The sequence below is a fragment of the Empidonax traillii genome, unplaced genomic scaffold (assembly GCF_003031625.1).
Source record: "Empidonax traillii isolate 1590-97213 ecotype Southwest subspecies unplaced genomic scaffold, ASM303162v1 scaffold384:size1533304, whole genome shotgun sequence".
NCBI lineage: Eukaryota > Metazoa > Chordata > Aves > Passeriformes > Tyrannidae > Empidonax > Empidonax traillii.
This window is the reverse complement of record NW_020955577.1, coordinates 638,483-650,617: the sequence shown is the minus strand read 5'-3', so window position 1 is coordinate 650,617 and position 12,135 is coordinate 638,483. Positions and strand designations below refer to the sequence as shown.

Below are 12,135 nucleotides of genomic sequence, written 5' to 3'. Positions count from 1 at the left end.
TATTTATTTTAATATCAGGAAGTACTGAGCAAAATTTCTTCAGTTACAGGAATACTGCTGAAAGGAAAATATCTTTCCTTAAAGAAAAAGCCATCTGAATCAAAATTTTATGATGAAACTGGAAAAGTTTTAATTTGAAAGTTGAAAAATCACTGTTAAAGTATTTAAAATTGAAAAAACATCAAAAGGGAAGGGGTTTTTACACTTTACCAACTCCATTCAGAACACTTACTGGAGTTTTCCTCTACAAAGTATAGACCTGAATAAGTACAGGCTTAACAAACTCCTTGCCAGTTTCCGCTCACAGCTCATCATCCAAACTCTCCCACCAAAGCTGCAACACTGCACTCTCACCTCTTCCAGACAGGACAATCCGGGCAGTATTTTCAGTTCTGAAATAACTTCTTCAATAGCATTTTGTACTGCAATGAAATCTTGATCATCTGCTTTTTCAAACTGTAATCTGAAACAAAAAGGACAGTTTCAACAGCAGGTACAGTCTGACACCATGAGCCAGCCTAACAGGACGTTCCATGGATCCCTAGGCACTGGGTCTTCAGCAAATCACTTCAGCACAGTTACTGGAGACATGGCAACATTTTCAAGACTGCCCAGTGACTCTAAATTAAATTGTCTTGATTTGATAAAAAATGTGTATAGAACAGCTTCCACTCATTTGTAGATAAGTATGTTCTACATGAAGCACATTTAAAATAGTGGTTCTGCTTCCCAAAAATCTATTGAATCTGTGTGAGCAAAATCTTAGTTTTTTTTCAGATATACTGCATTCTGCTTTGCCCAAATGAATGAATGAATGAATGAATGTATGTTTAATATTAAATGACCATCACAGCAAAATAAAAACAGACTCAAACCTCCCAAGGACCTGGTACCATGTTATTTTTTAATCTTATGGAGACAATAAAAAAAAATCAAGATAAATTTCACTTTACCATATATTTTTTTTTTCTTGGGGATGATTCAGAACAATAATCCCTATATTCATCCCCTTATACATTGTAAATTATTCAATTACTGAATTGTTTTAAATTCATCTACCTACACCATACCATACCCAATTAAATCTTATCACTTTTCAGAGAAAAAAAAGACAATATTGCTGTGACTTCTAAAGGATCCTGCTAAACATATAAGATTTAGAGCAGCACTTGATACTCTGTGATCCTGTCTTCCATCAGTGTATCTCAAGTAACAGCATACACTATAAAAATAGAACAATCCCAAACTCAATTAAATCCTGCAGTTTGTGGATTATGATTCAAACCCAAAATATTAGCTTGCTGGTTGCTATTAATAAAACCAAATAGCCAAAGACTGGTCTAACCTGCTAGCAGCTTTCCGAGCCAACTGCTTCAGCTTTGGAGATGCATTTTGCAGCGTTTGTCTGACTTTTTCCAGAATTTCAGTAGCGGCAGAGAAGTCTCCTGTCAGAGTGTGGTAGGTCAATTCATTTGTCTCAGCTCCTTCCATTTTTTGCTGGAGAACCCAGTTTCTTGTTCTGTCATTGGGGGTATCCCAAGTAGTCTGGAAAGAAATACATGTTTTTATATATATACAGAATGCATGTGATCCAATGCTGTAAAATGAAAACATATGATTCTGAAACACACCCAGAAAGTGAAGAACACACAATTCTGACACAGAAAGAGGTTTAGTGTGACTACAACACTGTAGTGTACCCCTAAACTATCATTTGTGAAAGGTGTACTGTGATGTCTTTCTTGGCTAAGATCTAGCAATCATAGAGCTACAGTGTGAATCCAGTCGGCAGGAAGTCACTAAGCCTGCTTCTTCCACCGGCAGCCTCTTTACCACTTGTACATGGAATTTGGGCAACTGGGTCTATGTGTTTTGGTGACCAATTCAGTGTCAGAAGAACAGGGGCTGGCAGGTCAAGGAGGTCAGTCCATAGTCACAGGCAACCACACCACCAATGCTGTCACAAGCCAAGCAACTCCCTGGACATGTGTTCATCACTAACAACCTCCCAACACTGCCATGGAAAAACTGCTATCCCTCACAAGGAAACTGAGTCCACAGCTCTGCCACTGGCTGTTTGATTACAGTGTGACACCAATGAAAAAAAGCAGAGTGTTGTAAATGTCACAGGAAGCAGCAGAAGAATCATTATTTGAAATTCCAGGCACATCCTAAAAAAGCAGATCATGCTGTCTGCTGATGAGGAGGACAAAAACACCCAACAGCTGCTGTCAACCTGATCCAAGGGAAGATATTCACTGACCACAGTGCTGGCAGCTACCTCTGTGCAGAAGAACAAGGTGCACAAACTGAGCATGGTAGGAAGGCTGCTGATGTCACAGTTACCAATATACCCAACATCCTGCCTCTAGCTGTAGGTAGTTTCAAATGCTTCAGAAGATTAAAACCAGTAGCCAAATTAGATGGAGAGAAAAATTTCCTTCCTGGCTCCACAGATAGATAACTGGCAAAAAGCATGGAATGATGTCAAGATGGGCAAAAACATGGTCAGCAAAGAGGCAAGTCTCCTGCCAAGCTCTTCTGTGACTATCCACAAATCACTCACCCAGCAACACCTATCTTGTACAGGGAAGTTTCTAAAAGTTTTAAAAGTAATTTAAAAATAATTTAAAAACTTTCCAAACTTTTTATGATAGAGAAAGGCAACAGTGTTTCCAACTTTCATTCATGAAAAAATTAGGATAAATTCTTAAATCCATTTTTTGCCTTGATTTTTTTCTTCAATTTTGTGAGTTAACATACACATACTCATGCATATGCTTGTTTGATTGCTTACTCATTTATTTATTGAAGCTGTTGGAAGATCATTTTAAATGTTTCAAAGACCCCTTGTGGTTTATGAACTAAGGATTAAGGGCACTGACTTGGAGCATTTTTTAGTAGGAATAGTTCATTCCTGCAACTGGTTGCAGGGAATGCTCTTGTCCTATACTGAGACACAAAGTGTGTGTATACATCCAGATGCATTTCTCCTGCTCACGCTCCTCCTTACACACTTCTATAACTTCACTCTCAGGAGGAGGCATGTGAATAGTTTTAGGCAGTGAACTCAAATGCTTTCCCTTTCCCTTCCTCTGGTGCCCATGTTCTATAAGCTTCAGGCTATTTTACACATTGAATAAAGGCACAGAGACACACAATGCTAACTGAGCAAAAGAATTAAAGCTAAATTGCATATTTCAGTATTACACAATGCTTTCAGTCCTACTGTACCTCATTTGGATTGTGGCTTGGTGTCCTTTCGGTTTCCTTTCTTCCTTCATTCTCCTGTTCTTTTTTCTGTAGATCTTGGATTATTTCCTGCAACTTCTTTGTTTCATTCCTTAATTTATGAACTTCTTGCTTCTTTTCTCCAAGTTGCCACTGAAGGTCTTCGACTTTGGATTCCAGTTCATGAAGTTTCTTCTGTGCCATTATGTTAGCATCTTGTTCTGCTTGTAATGCTTTCCTCTGGATTTGCCTTTCTTTTTCCATTTGTTGTCTCACTTGCACAGATTCCAATTTATACTTCTCCATCTCACTTACTAACTCCACTATACGGTCATGCTTGTCATCCATTTGTTTCTGTAGCTCTTTAAGTAACTCCTCAGATGGATTAGGTGTTCCAGCTTGCTCCTTATCTTCAGCACTTTGAAGCTGAGCACATAGCTCTTTTTCCCTTTCCAGGGCACTGCTTATTTCGAGAGCTCGAACCTTCTCTGATTCAAGGAGCACCTGCAACTCAGAATTACGGCCTCGCTCACGTGACAGCTGGGCAGCACTGAGTGCTTCTTGGGATTCGATTTTCTGTTGCAGATCAGCTGACAGCTGTTTCTCTTGCTCCAGAAGTTTAGTTAACTGTAAGTTCTTTTGTTTTTGATCTTCAAGACAAAATTTTAAATCCTTTCAAAAGAAAACAGAAGAACTGATTAAGGCCATTTGCAAATACTTCTCATTATCTTCTGCAAATTGCAAATCTGCTACCCTCTACACATGTTGCTTTTAACAGGTTTTGCTAGTCATAATTAATGGGACAATACTCTGAATGCTGCAGTTACTGATACTAAAATACATCACAGGTATCTTTATTCTAAAATCAGATCATCTCATAAAAGACTCTTTGTAACACATATTTTATAATGAGACACAAAAAGCTGTACTTCTGAAACTGAAGATAGCCAGCTGCTTTTACTTTCTAAACACCGAAAATGATTTTTCAACTTCAGATTTCAAGACCTGAATAAATCTGTGCTGTTGAAATTATTTGCTTTTTTGTCTTAATACTAGTACTAGGATACTTGCTCTCTCCTTCGCTATACCAAATACTGCAGAGGTACCAAGGAAGCTACTAATGCATTTTCTTCAAAAATAAACTCCCTAGTTTGATTTTCATGAGGTGAAACTGCTGACTTTTAAAATGGAGACTAACAGTATGTCTCCTTAAATAATATTCTTCAATACTACATTTTAAGAGTTAGGCTGTGGTAGGGGCTGGGTGTAGCCATGTTAGCAGTATCTTGTCTCATGGAATTAACTCAGGGCCCTTACAGAATCTTTTAATCTTGGCCCTGAAAAGCATTGAAAAATTCCTACTGATTTAAATGGAATGTGCATCAGGCCTTTTTCTTTCTCTGCCACACAGATTCTAGACATCTTTCTTCAGCTCTAGATGGTACAATACTGCAGTTGAGAACAGAACATGGAGCATGCATTGGACAAAAATGTAAGCTGAGATGAAATGTTAACCAAAAGAATATATTTCATTCCTTGATGTTCCAGGCCTTTTGGGATTATGAAATACCTCAAGCTCTTCTCTTCCTCTTTCCTCATCACGCTCCATTTTAGCTTTTTCCTTTTCCAAAGCCCACTGTAGCTCTCTTGATTTTTTCTGTTCATTGGCCATTGTATCCTTGAGAATATCTAGCTCAGCTGCTTTTTCTTTAACTTCAGTCCTAAAAGAGAAATGATCAACCTTTACATTAGGCAATGGCTCTAATCCTACCACAGTAAGGTCACTTACTCGGTATTTATTCTGGCTTGTGCACTGAAAACAGTGTAGGAGAGTAACAGACTAACTCAAAATCAAAAGAGTTGCACAGCTCAAGAACCACAGAGTGTGTCCATCCTGATATACTTGTAGCTATTGTTTTTCATTAACTTGTGTCTCAGAGGCAGTTAGTGTTCAACTGAATCCAGTCATTGGACAAAATCTGCAAGAATGTGCTTCTTGATGCTATGTGTCTCAAGAAAAGAAATTTATATTTAGGGACAAAGAAAAATCTATGACCCAAATTTTCATTTTTTTGCAAATCAATTCTGCATCAGTTTGCAAAAGAATTTTGCTCCTGATAGTCTGTAAAGGCTGTAAGGTAATATTAAAAGTAATCCTAATTCAAACTCTACGTTAATTTGTTAGCTCTGAGCTGAACATTAAGATACTGTACATGGGCACATCTCTCTGGTACAGGCATAAATAATAATGGCTTTCTTAAGTGCCAAATATTTGGCCTGTTACCTCTGCTACCAACCATGTCAAAGCAACACTTAGGAGTACTTATGGAAGTACTTGCAAAGTCATCTTAACTTTGGATTTTTTTTCTCAATGATCAGTTTTAGAAGCAGGAAAACCTTTAATAAATATGGTCTACTAATTAGCTCATATACAGTAGCCTACTGTGTCAAAATTTAAAAAGAAACTTGATATTAATACAAAAGTCTATTTTTTTTCAGATATGTTTAACAGAAAAACTGAGAAACATTTACATTACATGAGATCAACGCCCTTAATAAAATCAGTATTATGATTTCAGATTAGGAAAGAGAATCTTCACAGTCAACACAGAAAGCTGAACTGCCAACTGAAAGCCAACCTGATGGTTTCTAGGTCCTTGAAGTGCTTGTGCTGTGCTTTAAGGGTTGCTTCAAGCTCTAGTTTGGCTTGTGCCAGTTCATTCCTCAGCTCTGCGCCCATCATTCTCTCTGAATTCAGCTGTTCCTGAAGCTCAGCTGCTCTGTCCTTCATACTCCGGAGCTCCACTTGCATCTCCAGTATCTGTAACTGCTTCTGCTGCATATTATACTCCAGTGCTTCTAATGAGAATACCATTAATATGGAAATTATTTCGTAAACAAACACTGTCCAAAGCTTTCCCTAGCCAGAACATAACCACAAGACTATCATTAAGAGTGATATTTTAAAATAATATATTCTTTCATTAGTGGAATAAAAGCAAAATCATGCCTTTTATATTTGAATACCTTTCACACTTTCAAGAAACCACTTTAACTCCTGAACTTCTTAAAGGCTCCAAAACGTGTGCAACTGCATCAATATGCATAATTTGGATAATGACTAACATAACTGAAGTTAGGCATATTATATATATATACTTATGACCAAATTTTTGTCACTAAACACTGACAGTGCGCTTTAACCTAATTTTAAAGTATACCTGCTCTCTGAATTTTTTGTTCTTCATTCTAATTGCTTCTTAGTTTCTGCATTATGACTGACTATCCAACTTAGACAATTTCAAATCTGTTGAACCTAAACAGTGAAGCATGTACATGGAACATAACCTACAATATAAGCCCAATTTTTATAGCAATTGAATATAATTTTGTGTCACTTTCAGTTTGAAACAAGTCGTAAGAACACAGATTATATCTTAATTTTTTCAAAATTAGTTGAATTAGATTGAAAAAGATGAAAAGTATGCATGTTCAGAACATGCGTATCAAAATCAGAGAGCGAAGAAAGTCAGCATTTTTGTCACTTAGAACGTTATGAGCACTGTCATGAAAGCATTTGGAAACACTCATATATTACCACAGAAGTCACCTTGGCTTTTTGAATCAATCTCTTGTTCTCTCTTTGGATTACTTTTCATCTGAGCATGCAATACTTGAATCTCCATCAGCAAACTTCTTCTATCTGCATTCTGAAGACAGTCCATTGCTGCTCTCTGGTTAGTTGCCTATTAGCATTACAAATATTTCAAAGTAAAACTCCAGATTTTATTAGAATATCTAATTAGAATAACTAATAATAATATAATAAAAATATAGTATCTATGGTGTTGAAATCACATTTACTTACATATTCATAGTGCATACACATTCAAAACATTTTCAATTAAGTCAATATTATAATACTTTGAAGAATTATTTTTTATTTCTCTACTAGGCATCACAGTTACAGAATGAGAAGAGCTATCATTTTTCTGGCAAAACTTTTTTTCCCCAATTTTTTACTAATCCTTCCATGTTCCAGAGGAGGTAACTGACCTCTCTCTGTCCCATAGCAGCCTTATCACTTTCTCTTCCTACAACCTGTTTCACATATACAAGCTACCTTATTCTCTTAGACAGTATAACATAATTCTAATTAACTTAATGACATCAGGACAGCTGTGTTTAATTAAAATTGATCTCTCAAAGCTGTATTTTTATTATAGCTTGTGCACCCAAAAATCTCTTTTCCATACCATGTATTTTTTTTTAAAGACACCATTTCTCCCTACAAGTCTGACTTTGTTTTCACTCTTAAAACTACTATTAATATGTATATTTTTAATGGATTTATACATTCAAAATTAAAATCTAATGTAGAAAAACACACTTTGACTACAGTATGGTTTATATTACCTGCTCTTGTAGTCTGTGCTCTAACTGATTCATCAATATCACTGCATCTCTTGTGCCCAGTTCTGCAAGTTCAGTTTGAAACGCAGCAAGAAGAACATTTTGTTCCCTCACAAAAAGCTGCTGAATAGCACACAGAAGTTCTCCTCGCCAGTCTGAGACATTTTCAGGAGATTCAGTACTTGCATAAATCTGCAGTGGTATAAAACAAATTTAATCAGCAGAATTGAAAGATTACATCATTATAATTTTATGTAAAGCGTGTATTTTCAGTGGAATATTTAGCTTTTCTTACTCAATAACTGCATAACATTCATTCATACAAATGCATGCATTTATTGTATATGTTATGATTTCTTTTGCATTCACAAATGCTAAACTTCCTCTCTGTTTCAGATGGAGGCGATCTAGCTTTTTGTAACCGAAGGTTTAGGCCTGGGGAGTTACTATTTATGTTATTGTATCACATTATTCTTTCAATTTTTATGTTACATGTACGTTCCTTGGCTGTCACAGAGCTATGGAGCAGTGTGCAGATATTGTGTAGGAAAAAGATTTCATTTTAAATGACATGAAGTTAATCTCCCCACTTTGCATGCTGAAGGAAATGCTGAAATTATAATAGAAACTGCCTACATATATCCAAAAATCTAACTGGGGTAATTTAACAGGCAAGTAAGTCTTAAAAAGTTTTAATAGATTACTGATTATTACTATGTTGTATTTTAAATAATTCACTACATCTCTCATTACAGTATCTTTTTAATAGCATCTAAGTTCTATTACACCAATAACTAGCATCATTCAAAAATCTACTTTAACTACTCCTGGAACATGCTTTCAAAATAGAATTCTTTTTAAAAGGTGGATCTATACAGTCAAAAGATATCAATGCACAGAAGAATAAATACAAGCTATAATTTAAGATAGACTATTAACATAAAGTGCAATATGCAGTTTTACAGCATATTTTTAAAATATTTTGCCTTGTAACACTATGTTTAAGCATTTAAACCTCTGAACTGTGAATGTGTCTTATCAGGTTATCATAAATTATTTTTTATTTAGATAGGATCTTATGACATCATTTATACCTCAGCTTCTCTATGAAGTTGCATTTTTGCAATTAGGTCTTTCAAAGATGAAATAGTGCTTAGAAAAGCTTTTCTTTCCTCTAGCCAAGGTTCTGGCTCTTGTTTATGAGGTGACAGATCTCTTTCACCGTATGGAAATTCAGTGAGAGACAGCACCTGTATGCCTTCATGATGGACTGCTCTCAGCAAACCCTACAATAAATGCAAAAAGAAATCAGTAACGCCATAACAACAACAACATATAATATAACCAACAACAATAATCATAATCTTATTTCATACATATTGGAATACTTGTACTTCTAATTTGATCAGCGTAAAGAAGCTATTTATACTTCCTCATATCAAAGATGGACGTTTCACTGAGTTACTAATGTCTCTCAAATAGAAACGTATTAAATAGGTGTATTTTTCCTCAGTTTCAAAAGAAAATATCCAGTGTACATCTGCAAATCAATTTTTAATTTTTTAGAATACTTGCTGATGGAAACTGACATTTTAAAAACAAAGTCTTGGGAAGCTTCCAAGTGAGTTTTGCAATTCATTTTTTGAAATTACTCTGAAGCTGGGGCTCTACACCTACACCTATACCAACAGAATCTATAAAATTATCTAATATATGATCATGACATTATCATTAATACAGTATAACTACAATAAATTATAATTAACAATAGTTTTATTTCTCCTAATCATAATTGAGAACAAGCTATTTACAAAACTCATATTTAACCGCATTTAAAATGCAAAAATGTGCGTAATTGTTTAGAATCATTTTGTAATAAAATAGTCAACACTAAAACTTATCTAAATGGCTCTCTTTTCACTGGGTCAAGCAGCAGCTAATCTAAATTTTTGGTAGTATCACTCTTGGTCCATTAAAAAAAAAAAAAGATCAGGTCTATTTTACCTTAATTTTTTTTGAAAGTAAATCAGTTGAAGTTTCACCTTCATCTATTCCTTCAGATATTGTGTCGGATCCTTGGGTCTGAGCAAGATACATTCCTTGACTCCAGTCTGAACTGGAGTCTAAAATAAAAGGAGAGAAAAACATAAAAGCTGGATTACTGTGAAGCTTTGAAGAACAGGCATCAAAACAGTATTTTTTATCTGTTGTTGTAAGAGGTAGTTGCATGTCACTAAGGGTTGATTCTAAGCCTGAAGACTACCTCTTTTATAGTTTTTCTTCTTCAGTTTCAAAGAAGCAAGAGCAAAACAAAACGAAAAAAACAACAAAAAACCCCAAAACCCAACTAAACTTAAAAGTCTTAGTTTAGTTTTAAAGGAGAAACAACTACTTGCACAAACACTTCTGCCAAATCAACCCCTCTTAATATGCTTAGCCTTCCCCTTGAAAAGGATCACAATAATAATTTTTGTTGCTCTTCGAGAAGTCAGCACCTGTTCTTATCTCCCACTGCTAGGGAGCTTTAGCTTTAAATACTGTCAAGAGATGATGAAGCTATGCTGAAGAGATAATGTAATAGGTAAGAAGAATATAGGAACAACAGTGGAAAGAAAAAAAAATTAGCATCTGATGCCTCAACTCAACCCGTCTCCGCTTTAGACATTTTCCTTTTGTAGCTAATTATTAGACAAGGCCCAGCACCTTTTGTTAGTGCAACAGGCTTCTGCTTCTCTCTAGGAAATAGTTGTTTTGATTTCTTATAGCACAAACTCTTTAACAGCAAACTTAATATCAAAAAAGCAGATTTAATACATAATGCTGTTTGAAATATATAAAAAATTTTTTTCTTACCACTAGACCCTCCATCTCTAGCTTGGTATGGTGGAGAACGTGCTGCTTCAGAAACTGGGATTCTCTGTATTTAGAAAAGAAAACAATCAAATCTTTAAACACCCCTCACCCCTTAAACACTTTCAGTAAGGGGCTGACTTCTAAGAAGCAGGAAACAATGTGAGCCTCTTTATTCCACTTCCCCTGCAATCAAAGTAATAAAACCAGAGACAACAAAGATGGCATTCAACAATACACTTGTCCCCACTTGACAGAACAGGACCAGGTTCAAGGTAGAAGCATAAGGAAGCACTTGATCCTTGAGCACCCTCGCAGCTTAACTTGCTGAGGAAGGGGTTCACAGTCTCTCCCAAGGCCATGGAAACATTAGAATACTTAGAAGCTTTATCCTGAACATGAAGTGGTTCATGTTTAACAGACTTTAAATGGAAATTTTTGTAGAAAGAGAAAAACCATAAACTGAAGTAGTTCAATGAATATAAAATAGGATACATACCTCTTTGGCTCGTAGAGTTTCTATGACTTCCTTTAATGTATTACATTCTTCAGTCAATACTTGCACTGCAACAAACTTCTCTCTCTTTAATGCTTCAGATTCAGAGATATGCCTTGTCTCCATGTCCATGATTTCAGCAGCATGGAGTTCTTGCATTTGGTCAATTTTTTCCGTAAACTCTCTTATGATCTCTGCAATCTCTTCTGAAGAACATTCATTTTGCAAATCAATTTGAATTTCTGCATTTTTAACAGAGACTGGTGAAGTTTGCATAGAGCTGTTGATTTCTACAGTCTTGTCTGTTTGCGATGAGGAGCTTTTTCCAGTTAGAGAAGACCCATTGCTTGACAAATCACATAACATTTCTGCATCCTTCTTGCTTTCAGTTTTTGCCATTTCCTTGTCCTTTCTCAGGTAACTTGCAAGCCTCTCTTCTGCTTGAACTAGATTCTCTTTAACTTTGCACAGGTCTTCCTGAAGATGTATTAGACTTGCCTCCTTTACCTGTAAATATGGAGAATCTCATTTGCAGTCCTTCCAAATACTTAAAATATCTAAAATCCAAGCAATCCTCTAAACCATTACAGCTCAGTTCAGTCCTATTTTAATGCAGTTACAACACATGATATCAAAAATTATCTCCTAAAAAATACATCTGTAGATCCACTGTTGCACTGCAGTGGACTGTAGAACTATGTACTTTGGTAACAAGTGAAGATTTGATCTACAGCATCAGCTCTGTTCCGCTGACAGTAGGCACTGACTGCTTGCTTTTCTTGGTGGCATTCTCAGTAAAAGGTTTTTAAAAAAACTATAGCACTATATGCACACTAAGTTCTGTATAATCATTTGCTTGAAATACAGTATGTAACAATCTGGTTCTTACTGCTAGCTCTTGCTGAAGTTTTTCTGCCTTTTCTCTGTAACTGCTCAGTTCTTCCTTAGCAGCAGCTGCCTCTTCTTTCACTTGTTCAAGTTCATTCATAGGTACATTTTGACTTTCAGTGAGCTGCGGTCCAACCTAGATGGCAACATAAGATAGGGAAAATGGTAGAGAATCAAGTCTTATCAGCACTGATCACTTTCCCACTAGCTTACAAAATGAAAAGACCAAAGGGGAAAACAAATATATGTTATTTGGA

The 12,135-nt window shown here is 35.7% G+C and overlaps 1 protein-coding gene across 7 annotated transcripts in view; it reads right to left on the bottom strand.

Moving 5' to 3' along the window:
* Positions 1–12,135, bottom strand: part of AKAP9 (A-kinase anchoring protein 9) — a 116,540-nt gene that overhangs the window by 6,411 nt on the left and 97,994 nt on the right. For 5 of the 7 annotated variants that reach the window (XM_027893196.1, XM_027893199.1, XM_027893198.1 and 2 more), the window contains 12 exons: positions 11,880–12,014; positions 10,994–11,497; positions 10,498–10,561; positions 9,649–9,767; positions 8,739–8,930; positions 7,648–7,836; positions 6,830–6,977; positions 5,871–6,090; positions 4,802–4,952; positions 3,235–3,903; positions 1,346–1,545; positions 355–463 (listed from right to left, as the gene is read on the bottom strand). In XM_027893196.1, the coding sequence (XP_027748997.1) occupies positions 355–463; positions 1,346–1,545; positions 3,235–3,903; positions 4,802–4,952; positions 5,871–6,090; positions 6,830–6,977; positions 7,648–7,836; positions 8,739–8,930; positions 9,649–9,767; positions 10,498–10,561; positions 10,994–11,497; positions 11,880–12,014 (2,700 nt within the window). The remainder of the gene's footprint in view (positions 1–354; positions 464–1,345; positions 1,546–3,234; positions 3,904–4,801; positions 4,953–5,870; positions 6,091–6,829; positions 6,978–7,647; positions 7,837–8,738; positions 8,931–9,648; positions 9,768–10,497; positions 10,562–10,993; positions 11,498–11,879; positions 12,015–12,135) is intronic. The other 2 variants (XM_027893197.1, XM_027893201.1) reach the window with 1 other exon arrangement.